At 36.1% G+C, this 18416-nt stretch overlaps 3 protein-coding genes across 3 annotated transcripts; 2 read left to right on the top strand and 1 right to left on the bottom strand.

The window, feature by feature from the left end:
• Nucleotides 1-4993: 4993 nt before the first annotated feature.
• On the top strand, nucleotides 4994-8805 carry LOC120205099 (probable LRR receptor-like serine/threonine-protein kinase IRK). The gene is made up of 2 exons (XM_039205035.1): nucleotides 4994-6555; nucleotides 6999-8805. Exons 1-2 carry the CDS (start codon nucleotides 5096-5098, stop codon nucleotides 8446-8448), a joined length of 2910 nt encoding a protein of 969 aa, XP_039060966.1. The 5' UTR covers nucleotides 4994-5095; the 3' UTR covers nucleotides 8449-8805.
• Nucleotides 8806-9282: 477 nt separating this feature from the next.
• LOC120205058 (beta-amyrin 28-monooxygenase-like) lies at nucleotides 9283-11916 on the bottom strand. Its single transcript, XM_039205002.1, has 2 exons — nucleotides 11854-11916; nucleotides 9283-9585 (listed from the first exon to the last, which is right to left on the bottom strand). Exons 1-2 carry the CDS (start codon nucleotides 11914-11916, stop codon nucleotides 9283-9285), a joined length of 366 nt encoding a protein of 121 aa, XP_039060933.1.
• A 4300-nt stretch (nucleotides 11917-16216) lies between these two features.
• LOC120205097 (40S ribosomal protein S26-1-like) lies at nucleotides 16217-18018 on the top strand. Its single transcript, XM_039205034.1, has 5 exons — nucleotides 16217-16322; nucleotides 16416-16508; nucleotides 16596-16680; nucleotides 16782-16915; nucleotides 17772-18018. Exons 1-5 carry the CDS (start codon nucleotides 16320-16322, stop codon nucleotides 17841-17843), a joined length of 387 nt encoding a protein of 128 aa, XP_039060965.1. The 5' UTR covers nucleotides 16217-16319; the 3' UTR covers nucleotides 17844-18018.
• Nucleotides 18019-18416: the final 398 nt, after the last annotated feature.

Here is an 18416-nt window from a genome sequence, read left to right as displayed (position 1 = left end):
ATTACACTTTTAAGTATTTTATTATTCAATTCACACTATTTTTAGAATCCAATGTTTTTTTAATCAATCATGTTATTCGTTGTGTTCTCTGTTTATACGTACTATATTATAAAACAGTTACAGATAAATGTCAATAACGTAAATAATAAATTTATAAATCTGATTCATTAATATCATGATCCATAAATGAGATGTAAAAAATTCAATCTAATTACTTCATTAAAGTATTCAAAATGGGAATCTATTAAAAGAACTATAGTTTTTGGTAACGTTTCTATTTTAATAGTCATTGTTGAATAATCAATCAAATTGCTTAGAGCATCAATTTTTCACTCACTGCTCAATCATTTAGAGCATCTATTTCTCTCTATATAATAAAATCGTGTATTTTCCAAAAGAGCAAAGTTCTGCTACAAAATACAATCAACCGATCAATACAAAAGAATAATACACAACTTGCTTACAAAAGGCAAAGATTGGTTAAGTAATACCCCATGCAATACAAAGGTTAGAATTAATTCTATCAGCTCGATTAATATTTTTACCCTTTAGTTGGATTCGCACAGCTTCAATAATAACTTTGAGCAATTCATCTGAAGATCTGTGACGACTTTTGAAAATTCTGTTATTTCTTTCCTCCCACAATGTGTAAATATAGGATGTCCAAGAAATCTTCAGAATTGTGATGAGTAAGGATTTCCCTTTCCATGTTGAAGTAGCCTGATTAACCATTTCTTCCCGTGTAGTGGATGTATTCTTCAAGCCATTAAGCGATAGGACGGAGCTCCAAAGTTGAACAACAAGAGTGCATTGACAGAAAATGTGATTTCTTGTTTCCTGATCGATTCTGTAGTTTACACATGTCCATTCTGTTGAAATACCCATTTTGAGGAGCCGATCTCTAGTTGGTAATCTGTTTAACAAAGACATCCAAGCAATCAAACTGAATTTAGGAATGTGCATGGGAAACCAAATTAGATTCTGCCAGGGAACTTTCTCCCTTTTGATTCGGATAGAATCCCAAATATCTCTTAGCCTAAGAGAACTTGGTGAGGAGAAGATGTTGAGAGCAGTAGGACACAAATTTAGGAGTCTATTAATACTCCAGCCCACATTAGAACCTGCAACAAAATTCCAATTATCAATAACGTAAATAATAAATTTGTAAATCTGATTCATTATGTCACGATCCATAAATAAGATGCAAAAAATCTAATATAATTACTTCATTAAAGTTTTCAAGATGGGAATCCATTAAAGAAACTATGATTTTTGGTAAATCTCTCTCTCTCTCTCTCTATATATATATATGGGTCCATAATCATTGTTTGAATAATCAATTAGTTTCCTAACCAAAAGCCATTGAATTTAACTTCATAATGGAAAGCGTGAGCCAACACATAGCCGCGATAAGGCAATCTCTCTTTTGGTGAGGTTTGATTCTCTATGTTTTTCTTTGCATCAAAATATATTTATATAAGGTAAAGTACAACTTTTAATTGAATTTTATTTTTTCTCTCATTCTTTTCACCCTATTCACCGTAGTTTAAATCTTTTCAATTTTCACATTGATACTAATATGTTTAGCTTTTTTTTCACTCGATAGTTTTTTTACTAACGGCATTATGACGTGGTTTATTTTTTTTAATGGGTAAATTACAATTAATCACTGAACTTTATCCTCTCTCTTATTTTACTCATTGAACTTTGTGGATGTGCTCATCATTTACTTAAGAGAATCCACTGCGCCGCTACGAACATTTGAGCAGACAATGTGGGTAAAATTATTATTATATATATACACATAAGAAGAGTGGTAAAGTTAATGAGTTTGGCTCAATGATTAATGGGGTGTGATCTTGGAATATTGAGCTGAGAAGGACACTGTTCGAGTGGGAAACGACCATCTTGGAAAACTTTATGAATGTTTCAAACCGTGCTGTGGAGGGTGCGAATAGGCAGGACCGTCTGAAGTGGTTAGGGGCAGCTTGTGGATCTCACTCATCCAAAGAGTACTGTTTAGTTGCAACAGGTGAAGGTGTAATCAAGGATCCGATCTGGAAGTTAGTGCGGTCGAACCTTGCTCCATATAAAGTTGAAGCTTTTGTATGGAAGGCATTAATCCACAAACTTTCACCGGTTTCGCGGGACCTATCGAAACGCGGTGTACGAGTTTCAAATTATATCGTTTGCGCCTACTGTTCTAGTGAAGTCGAATCAATCAACCATTGGTTCTGTCGTTGTATGATTGTTTGGAGGGTGCGGCAGCGTTGGTGCAGTCTGTGGCAGATTCAGTGCACAGGTGTTGCCATTAGATTGGTCGTTTATCAGGGCTGGCTTTCCAATTTGCTATCGTTGATGCACGATGGGGAAGGAATGATCATTTTGGGGTGAGTTATATTATTGTTTCTGTGTTGTTATTTTCTCATATTTCGGGATTTGGAGGAATCATATTCGCTATGGTTAATTGTGAATTATTGTATCTAATTCATCGATACGACTCACTCTTTTTCCTCCATTTAGATTTAGGGAAGTTTTTTTAACGATATTTATATTAATATATTAATGTTTGGTTTGCACAACTTTTCGTTTAATTAAAAATATGCAACTCGTTTTTTACAAAAAAGAAAAAGAAAAAGAAAAAGAGGGTTAACTACATCAAATACCACTGAATTTTAGACGTTATATCGTTTATACTACTAAACTTTCGATTTTGCTAATTGTATCATAGAACCTTGATTTTCGTTTGAATTATATCGTTGGGCGTTAAATCATTAACAATTTGATGAAAATGACGTTGTTTTAGTGAGATGTCAACGTCGGCAGCCGTCAGTCATGTCATCGTGCCATTAACGATTTAACGATTCAGTGGTATAATTGAAAAAAATCAAAATGTACTATAATTAGAGAAATTAAAAATTTTGTAGTATAAACGATATAACGACTAAAGTTTAATATGATCCATTTAGAAAAGAAATAAAGTTAAGAAAAAATAAATAAAGATTTATTTTTTCTTTTTCATCCTCGTGAATTTTACTTTTTTTCAATTTTTTAAATAAATTTATATAGATCTAATAATAAATTAACAAATAATATTAAATTACGATTGCGGCTGTCGTCACGATTGAAGTTGCCGCGTTGCGATTGTGGGTGTATAATATATGTGTATTCTTCAAGTTCCATAATTTCTTTTATTTATCGTGTTAAAAGATCTTTCTTCTTCTTCTTCTTCTTTTTTAATAATATATAAGGATACGGCAACATCTGTTCAAAAATAATTTTCAATCTTTCGACATTAATCGTTCATACTCTGACATCTATGGTGCTCGAATCCGGGTCCTCAAAAATAACAATAATCCGGGTCCAATTTGGTTCGTGCTGATAAAGGATCTTTCGATTGTTCGTTTAGAACCCTTAAAAATTAAAAGATATTATGTTATTGAGGTATTTTACGATGTCGTTTTAATCGAGAGATCTCTCATCATATTATACATTAAATTCGAAACTGTGCATGAGATGTTACATGCAGGGTTAAAGCTGCCTTCGGGTTCATCTCAGCTCGAACATCATTAATCAGCCAGAAATTGTGTTCTAATCTTAACCACAACTCGTGTTGTTTTTCTGTCGTCGGTGACCGCGGGCCAGCAACTGAGGCAAGCTCGTCCCGTCGAGATTGAGTCACGTCCCGTTCCGGAGGAAGTGATCCTGCGTGGTGGAGCCGGAGATCATAGGAGCTGAAGCTTGGTGGTGGTGGCGTGCATGCAAATTCACCATTTTAATGTTTTAGAAGCTTTTGTCTTTTTACCATAACAAAACATAAACCGAGGAGCATGGTTATGTGTCTTACTTTCTATGTGCGAGGGGTTCTTTAATAAACCTTTGGGTAAACCATGCATTTAATACATAAACAATCAGTTTTAGTTTATTTTAGTATTTAAACTTTTAATTTTTTCAAAACCATCCTAATGTTCAGTTTTTTGTTTCGTTTTAGTATCCGTTAAAAACTTAACATTAAGTTTAAAAAAAACTGAAAGTTTAGATATTAAAATGGACTAAAACTAATAGTTTAGGTATTAAACACATTAATTTTTTAACGGCAGAGTACTAAAATGAAATAAATGTTAGGTATGGTTCAGAAAAATTAAAATGTTAGGTACTAAATAGACTAAAAATGATATTTTAAGTACTAAATACATAATTTACCCTAAAATTTTCATTGTGGGTTATGATACTTTAACTTTAAATCCTCACTCAAAATCATACCCGAAATCTGACATGATATTTAGATAAAAATCAACATTCGATTTAGTATAAGTATATATATGTATATACATATATATATTGATAAAATAGGAATCTTACTGTGAAAATATATAGAATAGTTATTATACCTATCTCTAAACATACAAGCAATAAAAATCGATGATTTTTATCATAAATTTGAATTTAATCCGACTTATTCTTTAGAAAACTCAATCCAAATTGAAGCTTTTTTTAAATTTTTTTCCATCCTCTATAATTGAGTGAGATCGAAAATCGTCAAGTCCAGGTCCCATATCCATATCTAGGAATGATAAAATTATAATAGAGTGACTAAATTGTTCAAAAAGATATAGTAAAGGGTCTTCTCCTAGAATTTAACTGAATTTCTCAAAGTCCGCCCTATCTTTCCCGTTATTAAATTTGAGGGACAAAATCCAAGAGAAGCTTACAATTACCTCCGTACAAAGCCATTCCAATCTTTACTTCTCACACTTTCTATTTCTCTCTCATCCTTTCACTTCATTCCTCCGGCGGCGACTCTCACCGGAACCCTACCGGCGTTGGTTCTCATAGCATTGGGTTTTCTCCCCTTCAAATGTTGACATTTCAAAGAAACTAAACACATCGCTCTGTTTTTTCCAGTTCACAAGCTCCATTCCTCTTGTTATCTAACTTGAAAAAAAATTAGCTTCTCGTTTCTCTTCTGGGTGCTCTTTGTTTCCCCACGACTTCACTTTCCCCAAAGATTCCGTTAGCTTCGAGTTCAACTTTTGTTTGAAGCTAAGTGAAAAAAGAATGGAGTTTTTGAAGTGCTGAAAGAGGAAACAAAAAGATGAAGATGAAAAAGCTCTCTACTTACCTCTTGTTTTCGCTTGTTCTTTTAGCTGTTGCTTCTTCCCAAGTGAGATCTTTAACTTTAACCCCATCGTTGAACGATGATGTTTTGGGGCTAATAGTATTCAAAGCAGACATTCAAGATCCAACCCAGAAGCTTTCCTCTTGGAACGAAGACGATGACATTCCTTGCAACTGGAACGGTGTCAAGTGTAACCCGAGGTTGAACCGGGTCACTGAGCTCAACCTCGACGGGTTCTCTCTTTCGGGTCGGATCGGCCGTGGCCTGTTGCAGCTCAAGTTCTTGAGGAAGCTTTCTTTAGCCAAGAACAACCTCAGTGGATCCATTAGTCCCAATTTGGTAAAGCTTGAAAGTCTCAGAATCATTGACTTGAGTGAGAATTCTCTTTCTGGTTTTATCCCTGATGGTTTCTTTGAACAATGTGGGTATTTGAAGTCTGTTTCTCTAGCTAATAACATGTTTTCTGGTAAGATTCCTGGGAGTTTAGGGTCTTGTGCTACACTTGCTGCTATCGACTTGTCTCAAAACCAATTTTCGGGGTCATTGCCTCTTGGGATTTGGGGTCTGAGTGGCTTGAGTTCATTGGATTTGTCTGGTAATATGTTGGAAGGAGAGATTCCAAAAGGGGTTCAAGCTTTGAATAATTTAAGGTCCATTAATTTGAGCAAAAACAAGTTTTCTGGGCAGGTTCCTGATGAGATTGGGAGTTGTTTGTTGTTGAGATCAATTGATTTTAGTTGGAATTGGTTCTCCGGGTCAGTTCCTCAAACAATGCAGAAGCTTAGCTTGTGTAGTTATCTGAATTTGAGTATGAATTCATTTTCCGGTGAGGTTCCCGAATGGTTCGGAGAGATGGAAAGTCTTGAGACTTTGGATTTATCAGTGAATAACTTTTCTGGTCAAGTTCCTGATTCTATAGGAAAACTTAAATCCTTGAAGGTGTTGAATTTCTCTGCTAACGGTTTCAATGGAAGCTTACCTGCATCGATGGAGAACAATGTGAATCTTTTGGCACTGGAATTTAGCCAGAACTTGATGACAGGTGAACTTCCCAGATGGATTTTTAATTCGCAGAATAAGGTTGGTGCAAATGTGGATATTGCCAGTTCAACTTCATTAGGTACCTCCCTTCAAAGAATTCAAGTCTTGGATTTATCTCGGAATTTGTTTTCCGGGGGACTAAGTTTTGAGACCGGGGCTTTAAGCGGCTTGAAGTTGTTGAATCTGTCAAGCAACTCACTCGTTGGACCTATTCCAGGAACTATTGGAGAGTTGACGGCCTTGGATGTTCTTGACTTGAGTCTAAATCAGCTTAATGGAAGCATTCCTACGGAAATTGGAGGAGCATACTCCCTTAAGGATCTTAGGCTCAATGCCAATATCCTAATCGGAAAAATTCCTACATCGATTGAGAACTGCACTTTGCTAAGGACTTTGTAAGTTTCTCTTTGAGTACAATCTGTGCTTCTTAACTTCTCTTTTAATTTTAGGCTCGCTGTTGGATTCACATCAATTAGCTCGATTGGTTGTTTATCTAATATCTAATGCTCGGAGACTATTATTATATTCAGATAGTTCCTTTTTAAATGCTAAGGTAATCTTTTGATATTTGAATTTTAATCTATTTGCTCAAAGGTTGTATGAGTTTGGATTTTCATTGAAAAAATTACTTTTAAATTTGAAACGTCCCATGTTTTCTGGATTTCTCTGTTTCATTTTTATCGATATGTGATGTGGAAAACATGTTTAAGGTTTTTTCTGCAATGGTATCTTAATTTTTCTATGAATTTTCTTGACGACACATCTAAGCGAAAATTTGGTTGCTTCATTGTAATGTGCCGGTTAACGTAGGACTTCCTTTTGTTATTGAGTTGTATAGGATCATATCACACAACAAGCTGAGCGGCCCAATACCAGCTGAAATCGGAAAACTGAGCAACCTAGAAAACGTGGACTTGTCTTTCAACAGCCTTATGGGGACGTTGCCAAAGCAGTTGGCCAATCTTCCCCGTCTCTTATCTTTCAACATTTCCCACAACAATTTACAAGGAGAGTTACCTGCTGGTATATTTTTCAACACCATATCACCTACAGCTGTCACCGGCAATCCCTTACTCTGTGGCTCCGCAGTCAACAAATCTTGCCCTGCAGTTCTCCCGAAACCCATTGTCCTAAATCCTAACACCACTGCTGATTCCATTTCTGGTGAATTACCTCCGAATGTTGGTCATAAAAGGATAGTTCTTAGTATCTCTTCCCTAATTGCCATTGGTGCTGCTGCTTTCATTGTTGTTGGAGTCATTGCCATCACCGTTCTTAATCTCCGTGTCAAGTCATCAACATCCCGGTCTGCAGAACCCCTCACATTTTCTGCCGGGGAGGAGTTTAGCCAATCCCCTACTACAGATGCCAACTCTGGGAAACTTGTCATGTTCTCTGGTGAGCCAGACTTTAGTACAGGAGCACATGCTTTGCTCAACAAGGACTGTGAGCTCGGGCATGGTGGGTTTGGAGCAGTTTACCGAACAGTTTTGCAAGATGGGCGCTCAGTGGCAATCAAGAAGCTCACTGTCTCAAGTCTTGTGAAGTCACAAGAAGAATTCGAAAGGGAAGTTAAGAAACTAGGGAAAATAAGTCACCCTAATCTCGTGGCACTCGAGGGCTATTACTGGACTCCATCATTGCAACTTCTCATTTCTGAATTTGTGCCTGGTGGAAGTCTGCACAAACATCTCCACGAAGGACCGGGTGGAAATCACCTTTCTTGGCATGACAGATTCCGTATCATTCTAGGGACAGCGAAAAGCTTGGCTCACTTGCACCGATCGAACATTATTCACTACAATATAAAGTCAAGCAATGTCCTTATAGATGGTTCGGGCGAACCTAAATTGGGAGATTTTGGCCTAGCAAGGTTGTTGCCTATGTTAGACCTCTACGTTTTAAGCAGCAAAATCCAAAGTGCACTTGGTTACATGGCACCCGAGTTTGCCTGCCGCACAGTGAAAATAAACGAGAAATGTGATGTGTATGGATTTGGTGTTTTGGTGATGGAAGTGGTCACCGGGAAGAGACCTGTTGAGTACATGGAAGATGACGTGGTGGTGCTCTGCGAGATGGTCCGAGAAGCGTTGGAAGAAGGCAGGGTGGAAGAATGTGTTGATGGAAGGCTGCAAGGGAAATTCCCAGTAGAGGAAGCGATTCCAGTCATGAAACTAGGCTTAATCTGCACGTCGCAAGTACCATCAAACCGACCAGATATGGAAGAGGTAATCAAGATTTTGGAATTGACCAGATGCCCTTCAGAAGGCCAAGAAGATTCGGGATGACTTTAACTAATACCTTAAGAAATTGAAAGATTTATGAAGGGGTTATCCGGCGAGGAAGAATCCGGTTTGTTCATTTCATCAAAGAGAAGAAATATTTGTTTGTCGTAATTGTTTTTGTTTCCATTTTCCGTTTACGTTCGTGGTTTCTTTTGTAGTTGTAGCTCGGTCTGCCGGATTCCTTTTCACCGGTTTCCATTTCCGGTACCCCTTTGGATACTGTAACCTAGTTGACTAATCTTCACTGTTCTGCAAATTTTTGTTCATTGGGATTTTATATTGTTAGCATTAGGTTATGATATAATGCATCTTTAGGTAATGTACTGTGATATATATCTTTTGTGCTTGCTCATCTTCATGTCAAAGGCGTAAACGAGACATACAAGTGCATCTTTCGGGTTTTGAGCTCGACATAGACTCGATTTTAGGGTAGTCAACGAGAAGTTTACCGTTCGGGTTTCGAGCTTGACATAGACTTGATTTTAGGGTAGTCAACCAAAAGTTCACTGTTCGTTTTCGAGCTCGAAATAGACTCGATTTTAGGGTAGTCAACCAAAAGTTAACTGTTCGGTTTTCGAGCTCGAAATAGACTTGATTTTAGCGTAGTCAGCCAAAAGTTCACCGTTTGGGTTTCGAGCTTAGCCTGACTTGATTTTAGGTTAGTGAACCAAAAGTGATATTCTTAGAAAAAATGTTGGTCCCAAGATATTGGAATTTTCATACTCAACTATGCACATGGGGCTCGTTTCTTAATAAATTAACAATTTTATGTTCATTCATACATGCATGCATGTGTACATACATACAATAAATCTCAGCCCTCCATTTTTGTACATATCAGATTTTCGGATAAAGCTTGACAGGAAGCCCCATGGCAGGGTATGGCATAGGTGATCGGATGATAGGCTCATCAGGGATCATCTCGGTCCAGCTATACTTCGTCACAAGATGATGAATAATCAGCAATGACTCAACTCTAGCGAATTCGATTCCGGCACAAACTCGAGGCCCTGCTCCAAACGGCACGTAAGTGTACGGAGGGAACACTTTCGACGAGCCCTCGAATCTCGACGGATCGAACTTCTCTGGATCTTCAAAAATGTTGCTGTCCATGTGAGTGCCTGGTGCCACCGAAAATATCTGTAGCAAAACAGTAAGAAAAGGAGGAAGTTACAGATGTTGAGATTCGAAACCCGGGATCGGTTCTAATTCGAGGGGACTATTTACTTGCCATCCTTTGGGAATGTGGAAATAAAAGTGATCAATTACCTTACCCTTACATTTTAGCAAAGCACAATACTTCAATAAAGAAAGTATTTTTCAGACATATCAAGCGTTCAATTTTTTTTAAAAAAAATGTTGTGAGTTCTAGCAAAAGGAAAAGGGTTATTCTTGCAAAGAAGCAAAGCACAATGCTTTAACCAAAGAGAAAGAAACATTAGGATACGTTAGCATATCAATTTTAGGAGAAGTCATTCCATCGTCTGGGTGTCGCAAATTTGCGGGGTTTGAGTTCACCGGAGATACGGTTTCGGATCGCGATTTTGTCGTTTCCTTCATCAGAGGCGCGGCGTTTATGGTCGGGTTTGACTTGTCGAAGGGTTGAGGTTCAAGTGGAGGTTTAATCGATGTCAAACAGCGACGGTTGACGTGAGTTTAGGAATTGAAATTGAAGTTTTCAAAGTTTTGAGGGATTTTTAAGTTTTTCAATTTTTTTGAGTTTTTAATATATAGCTTTATTTTTTATTTTATATAAAATTTTTAAAATTATCACGTCACATAATCTTCATTGAAGTATTGTACTCTCTTTTATTATTTTTAAAAATTTTAAATAAAATTTTGAGTCTGCTTCTTTAAAAATCTTCAGTCATATCAAAAGCAAAATAAAAAACAAAATTGATTAATTACCTTAGCCTTACATTTTAGCGAATCACAATACTTCAATAAAGAAAATATTTTTCAAATATTTTAACATATAAAGCTTTCATTTATTTTTATTTATTTATTTATTTATTTATTTATTTGCATAAATACCTTGTTTCGAGCGAATGAGGTGAATAATAAAAAAACAGTAAGTAGAGAACTAAAGAATTGAAGTGGAAATAAAGGAAGTGTAAATTAAGATTAAAAATACCAATGTTAAAATCGTCTCGAGCTAGGTTCGTTCAATTCCGTTGATCATCGAAATGAATTTTTTCCATTAAAATCATGTCAGTTACAATCTACAAGGCCCAACCCATTGTAACTTGCTTTCTTTTTAATAACTGATCTTCCCAAGTCACTCTTCGAAAGTCAATTCTTGAATAGGCTAACCACAACTATTGTCGTTAGAACAAAAAGAATTAAGTACTGAAAAGACCCGACTCGAATTATGTTGTCTCGTCGAGAATCAAATCTGATCTCGAATTTCCTTAGCGGACCGTCGCTAAGTGTGTTCAAATGAGGTAGAATATGCCACAGGTCGATCCCTCCTCCCAACTGTAAATTATAACAACATCCAGACTAACATCGACTTTTTGATTTGAAAGCATTTTAATTTTGAAAGTAAGGCCGATTGCCAAACTAATAAAACATAAAATCGAGAATGTATCCCGAAGGGTATTAAGTACTTTATCAATTCTTACATATGGAAATGAATCATCGCTAACTCTCAGCTAATAAAAAAATGAGCTAAACATGATAGAGACCATACTTAGCATATTTTATGAAAATAAAGGAAACTTAAAGTAAAAATAGAAATGAATAAAAAAATGGAAACTTTTACAAAAACGAAATTGAAGTAACAAAGCAAAAAACAAATAGAATATACTCCTAAGCACACATCCGTTAGTCTTGCAAATAAGCAAAGCATACTGCTTTAACCAAAGAGAGGAGTGAATTTTTAAGATGCTTTAACCAAAGTTTATCTTTCAGTTCAAGTCACTCTTGTTTGTACCTTACTTGCTAGTATTAATGTTAAAATGCTTTTTTCTTTCTTTCTTTTCTTTAATTGCTTTTTACAAGAAATTCTTAGTTATTGTTAGAACAAGTCGTCGTCATTTCATGAGGTGAGAAAGCTTATTTCCAGTCACCCTCTCCATCCCCAACACTCTGTTTTTTTCCTTCGAAAAAGGCTACATCCTGGTATTCAGGTATATGGTTGTGCATTATGCAAGGAGAAACGTAACAGAAAGAAATAACTTTTTGTTAAAGAATTTGAAAGAAAATGATTTGTGGTACTTAGTAGAATTTATGAAAATGTATAATTTTTTTATGATCTAATTGATGTCATTATACGAAGTTTTATGATCTAATCGATGTAATGTATGAATATTGGCAAATTGATGAGATAATGATTTGGGGAAAATGACTCCTATTTGAAAAATTATTTTCCCAATAGGGTAAAATCAACTGTGTACGGGGGAAGACGGTTGGACCACCTGGGTCTTTGGGAAGACGTCTGGAAGACTCGGCGTCTTCTTCAGGCTGCATGTAGTCTGAACGCCAATCTAATAGAGTAACCTAGAGGACGTCGTGTCTTCAGGCGTCTTCATGAAGACGCCAAGTGTTCCATGCGTCTTTCCTGTTTGAGAAAATAAACTCATATGTGTTACTTGGGGAAATTTCCCCCCACTTTATATTACAGTGATTTTGCCTATGAATATTTTATGATCTAATTGATGTCAATTTTATGGGGTTTCCCCCTTAGATCATCCCTAGTTATATGTTGGTACTTATTAGAATTCATGAAATGTATGGAATTTTAATGATTTGATTGATATCAATTATATAAGGTTTTCGGTTTCCCATTCCAATTGTAGGTATTCTTGTATGGTCATGCATGCTTCTATCTCACTCTTTGTTTCAGCCATATAGTTGTTTTGTTGGCAATCTTCTTTTTAACAATGTAGTGCTGCAGTTGATTTTCAGACCCCTTGGTGAATGGGATTTTTGTTATTTTACAAGGTTAAGTTTCGGCGGAACTCTAAAAGCATGCATTTTTGAGAATCAAGTTCAAGTTAATTACATGATGGCATCTATATTATGTTACCTTTTTGTTAAATGTGGTTTTGGCTTCTTTCTGGTCTCTTTTCTGGTCTTGCGTGTTTAGGGAATTTTAGCATGTGTTGGGTTGTTTCACCATCTATTTGTGTGCTGGTATGTTTTTGGCTTCTTTTGGTCTCATTTATGAGGAAGCTTTCAGTATAAGTATTGTTTTTATTAATTTCAATGCTTGTTCTGTACCATGATTAGGAGGAGGGCATAAATGTTCCATGAAATATTCGAGTAACCATAAGTATTGAGTTGCATAATGTAGTAGCAAGTATATTCTTGGATTGTTAGGGAGTTTTAGCATGTTTTGGGTTGTTTCACCATCTAATTGTGTGCTGGTATTGATTCTTTAGGACATTTTGTGTCAGTATCACTTAGCATTGCTTCATAAATACTCCAATTCGCGTGTCAGTATCACTGAACTTTGCTTCATAGGTACTCTTAATTCACCATTCATTAATCTGAGAAGCTATTCTTGATCTTAGCTGAAAGTACTGGCATGTAGAATGTCACTTGATCTGCAAAATGACTTTATTGGCAGTTATGGATTTTGTTTGAATATTTTTCCATTTTGCACATTTGACTGCTGTTAGCTTTGTTTATGTGTTAATGTGGGAAAATAAGCTGTTCTATCCGAACTCTGTAACTTTCAATAATGGGCCTAGTTAGGTCATGTTTGCAAAAGTTACAACCTTTTTCCGTTCATGTTCTGTTTGAATACTTCTGAACTCGACTGTTCTATTCATATATTAATGTCAAGTTTCTGAACTCACCTTAGTTGGAATGGGAGTTCTCTCATAGATTTGACGATTGCTTATTGTGAGGTGAGTCGGGGTTCACATTGAGGTTTGCCCCTAAGAAGCTACATAATTTTGTAGGATCATGCAAATGGGCAGTCCGCTGCTCGCTCTAAAGAGCGGAAAGGTCGATATGTCCGAACTGGAGAGAAAAGTTCACAAACTTCAAACAGAAGCAACTACCCTTTCTGCACAACTAACCCTGTTCCAGGTTTTTCTCGAACACTTACCTTTCTCATTGCACCATTCTCTAGCCTGTTTGTGGTTAATATTTGCGTTCCTTCATACTAAAATACCATATTTACGTTTTAAACAATCAAGGGAAAAGTATGCACACACCTATCAGCCTATCAGCAATCAGCTATCGCCTATCAGCCAATCAGCCTATCGCCTATCGCCTATCAGCCTATCGCCTATCAGCCTGTTTGTGGTTAATTTGCATTCCTTCATACTAAAATACTTAACGTTTATCGCCTATCAGCCTCACGGCGTAATAAATACTTGGCAACTCTACTTTTTAATCTATAAATCGCTTTTTTGCAGTTGAGGTTCTAGTTCAATCTGAGTCTTAATAGTCTATGTTCAAATCCAGAGAGATGTGACAAGCTTGACTACGGAGGACACTGAGCTTACGACTGCAGGCTATGGAACAGCAGGCTCGGCTACGTGACAGTATGTTCTATCCCAACTTATTTACCAATTCTCTCTAAGACGCATGCTTTCATAAATGTATAACTACTCAAGTTAAGCAGTTTGTTATACCTTATTTACTAATACAAACCAACATCGACACTAGTTTTAAATAAAGGATGCCTTTTTCTGAGTAGTGTTCTTGGCTTAGTGTTCAAATTTCGGGTGCCATTAACGATGTTGCATGGAGATGTTTAGTCATGTTCCGGTTATTTCACTCGAAAAACTATTGCAAAGTGTTGTTAACTGCCTATAGTTTTTCTCATTGTTCGCTTCTGACCACAGCTCTCAGTGAACAGCTGAAGAAGGAAGTAGAGACGCTCAAGATTGCCACCAGAAGCTTCTGACCACAGCTCTCAGTGAACAGCTGAAGAAGGAAGTAGAGACGCTCAAGATTGCCACCGGAGAAGCAACGACACCCACGGACGCCTTCAGTTTGGGAATGCACAATATACCATACACACAATCTTCCTTCTTTCCTTCCCAGCCACAGCTATACAAGTCGACACCCAGAGTATACAACTGCCACCATTCATCCCTTCCAATCTAACACGTTTAAATTCGTTTTCCGATATGTTGCAACAGGACCCTCTTGGCCAATTGCAGGGGCTTGATATCAGTAGCAGGGGTTCCCACTCTGTGAAATCCGATGGCTCATCGATTTCCGCCAGTGAAAGCAGTGGAACATTATCAAACGAAAATTTCCTCGCCTGCACCTTCTCCTGCCCTATTTGTTGAAGTTTTCATAGGCTGACCTTATTGACATTCATAGGTACAATCCGATCGAATTCGATTCTTTTAACGGTTTCGTTTCTGGGATTTTAGTTTTGATGTAGCTTTGCTAGGTATTAAAGATATTCAAGAATCTTCTCTTCTGGGATTCAAATTCATTTGTTTTGGAGCAATGGGTGTGGGATTAGAGCTTGATCTATAGGTGTAGCCGTGTAGGGTAATGCAGTATCATCTTGGACCAGCTGCTACCATTGTATTATCTAGGGATGCTAATTTAACCCGAAATTGACGGATTCCGACCTTACCCGATCCGGTAGGGTTGGATTTTTTTAAATCTGTTTTAGGTTGGGTTGGGTCAGATTTTTTAAGGGAGTGATGCCGGATCGGGTTTGGGTGGAGGGTGAAAAAACTCCAATCCGACTCGATCCGGGGATAATAATGTAATTTCTTCAAAAGATTTATTATTTTTAATTAAATCTTTATTTTATACTGGTCAAATCGAATCGGATTCTGGTGGAAATATATATTTTTCGAGTCTGGTTCGAGTGGAGAATACTTATTTTTTTTCTTCTTAAAATTGAGTCATATATAATTGACATATCAACATGCCACTAATTTAACACTTCACAATACAATTTGATTTTTTTTTTGCTAAGGGTAAAAATTGATATGCAAAATGTGATCATATTTGTCTACTCTTTCTTTTGTCCATAGGTATAAGTTTACAATTAAAATAATAATTATATATGAATTTTGAATAATTTAATTTAAATAACTTGAAATATTAGTCCAATACTTCTATATACTAAACTTTAAACTTTAATACTCAATTAACCGTGTCAATAAATGTAACTAAGAGCAGAAACAACTAAATTTTGAAAGGATCTAATTCAAATATTCCCAAATATGAATTATTCAAGTTAAGATAATCTTAATCTCTTGTTAATTGCATCATATGTTCTAAAATTATACTTTTATTTTAAATCAGTTTTCAAATTTTGAATATTCTAATTTTATCATCAAATAACGATCCTTATCTTAAACCTGTCCCAAACTTTTGAATCTTCCAATTTCATCAATGAATTCATCCAATATATTTAATTAATTTCAACCATAGTTTTTTTTTAAACATGTAATAATATAGCTTGGCATAACAGTTTTATTAGTAGGGTATGTGCTTAGCACATACCAATAATTTGGGATGGATTTAAAATGTTCAAAAGTATGAGGACTAATTTAAAATAAGGATCATAGTTTAGGATCAAATTAAAATGTTTAACAGTCTAAAGACTAATTTAAAGTAAAAATATAGCTTAGAATTGAATTAAAACATTCACAAGTATAGAATCAATTTAGAATAATTATAGTTTCGAGACGTATATAATTAACTCTCAAATATAAACCCCATTGGAAAATCTTGAAACTAAAATTAGTTCAAATAAATGTAATTCTATCAAACCTTTGGGATAAAAATTGTAAACAAGAAAAGTACAAAGGTCTAAAACAAAATTAGGGTTTCAGACTTCATTAGAGATACTCGCCTATAAAGACAACATTTTTGCCCAAAAATCGTTGTCTTTCCCGGCCGGTAGAAGCATAGAGCCTACACTTTAATCTCTAGCCATGGTTAGATTTCGTTTCATCTGTATTTTCAGATTCCGGTTCCTTGTAAAAATTCAATCTTTTTCACAATTTTGATATATCTGATTGTTTTTTTAGACTTTCAAGCGTAGGAATGGTGGTCGTAACAAGCACGGCCGTGGCCATGTCAAGTTCATCCGCTGCTCTAACTGTGGAAAATGCTGTCCCAAGGTACTTTACATCTCATTTTCTCATCTGGGTATCTGTTTTTTTTCCTATGTATTTTTGTTTTTATTTGATTGTTTTGGAACTATATAGGATAAGTCAATCAAGAGGTTTATTGTGAGGAACATTGTGGAGCAAGCTGCTGTCAGAGATGTCCAGGAAGCCTGCGTCTATGACAGTAATTTTCACTTAATTTCTAAATTTTATATGATAAATATATAACTTTACTGAATATGTTTGGATGTATTGTTTGGTGATTGATTGGTTGTTGTTATGTAGCCTACACTCTGCCGAAGCTGTATTTGAAGATGCAATACTGTGTTTCGTGTGCGATCCATTCCCACGTGGTGAGAGTCCGATCTCGCACCGACAGGAGGAACCGTGACCCGCCACAGCGTTTCATCAGGCGCAGGGTATGCCCTTTTATAACCTATGATTTGATGTTTTTTACTGTCAGTTATCATTTTAAATGTGAATAGAAGTTTCTCAAACTTGCTTTGATTGTTATCATTTTCTTGTATCTCATGATAAAGATTTGTAAATGTCTCATTTAAAGGTATGTTTCTGTCATTATGTACTCTAGTGTTGTCAATGGAATTTGAGCTATTGAAATTGATAATGGCTTGCAGCTTTATCGACCTATGAATCTATGATCATTGTTAGATTAGTTTCTATTTTGCTATGTTGTATTGCATGATAGAAGGATAATTTGAGAATTCCTTAAAGACTCCTTGTAAGGTTTCAGTGATTTATGGATGGGAACTAGTTCTTAATATCTAATATCCATCTGAATTATCATTTTTTTCATTTGTCCCTTTTGATGTCTTATTGATCATAATGGTGCGGTAGATTTGGAAACATTGGGCCGGTAGCGCAATGTGCCCTTCATTTGTAAATTTCTGTTTAGTATGTTATAGGATGCTATTCAATTGGATAAACTTTTGCCTGCCCATTCTGCAGTTTTTTTCAGTGCTCGAGTGATATATGGAGGTCACCCAGATTTATTAAAATTTAACTACACCTCAAAACCAGATATTCCATATTTCATATAGTGATCCATGAGCATCATTTTGTTAGTTGCTTTTTTGGGTGGCATGCCGATCACTATAAGATGGGAAATGGCTTTACTTGGATGTTAGGTTTCTGAGATTTTTGCTTCTATGACACTCATTGCCTGTTTTGTGTTGATTTTTGTTTGTTTCCAATGTTTTCTCAACCACTTGTATTCAATAGCTTCATTGATTTTATATGTTATCTTGATTTTACCAGGATGATATGCCAAAGCCTGGACTGCCTGGTCAAGCCCCTCGTCCCGGTGTTGCGGTTCCTCCTCGTGCTTAAGGCTCTTTGAGTTTTGGATGGATTTCCATTGTGTTTTGCTTTAAAACGTGCACTTGAGTTGTGTAGACTTTTAGTTGTGTTGGATGGTTTTGATTGGTTGAAACTTATTCGAATTCGAAATCTTTTGTTAAGCTATAATTGTTGAGAAAACTAGTTGGATTCTCATAATTCTGATATATTTGCTCTTGGTTCTTAAAACATCGCTTACCAATTGAGATATTGCTCCAACTTGTTCTTAAAACATCGCTTACCAATTGAGATATTGCTCGTTTACAGTAGGTTATTATCGACTCTAAACTAGAGCTAGCTGAAGTTAGATGCTTTGTTCAAACTCAGTTTTGATACTTTTAACTGGGTAAAGAACCGGACAACGTTTGTTCAACATCGATGGCCATGCTTGTTCTGGGTTGATTAAACTCGATTTGATTGCTACTGGCATCTGTCTCCTACATGTTTGAATCTCATCTCAGCTGAACACAAGTTCGAACAACTCAAGCCATCTGATCAAAGAAGTGTACAATGCTTCTGGGCTTCGGAATTCTCGGTGCCGATATGTGATTGTTCGGAAATCCG

The sequence above is a fragment of the Hibiscus syriacus genome, unplaced genomic scaffold (assembly GCF_006381635.1).
Source record: "Hibiscus syriacus cultivar Baekdansim isolate YM2019G1 unplaced genomic scaffold, ASM638163v2 tig00012104_pilon, whole genome shotgun sequence".
Lineage (NCBI taxonomy): Eukaryota > Viridiplantae > Streptophyta > Magnoliopsida > Malvales > Malvaceae > Hibiscus > Hibiscus syriacus.
The sequence above is the reverse complement of the archived record's forward strand: the minus strand, read 5'-3'. Positions and strand labels throughout refer to the sequence as shown.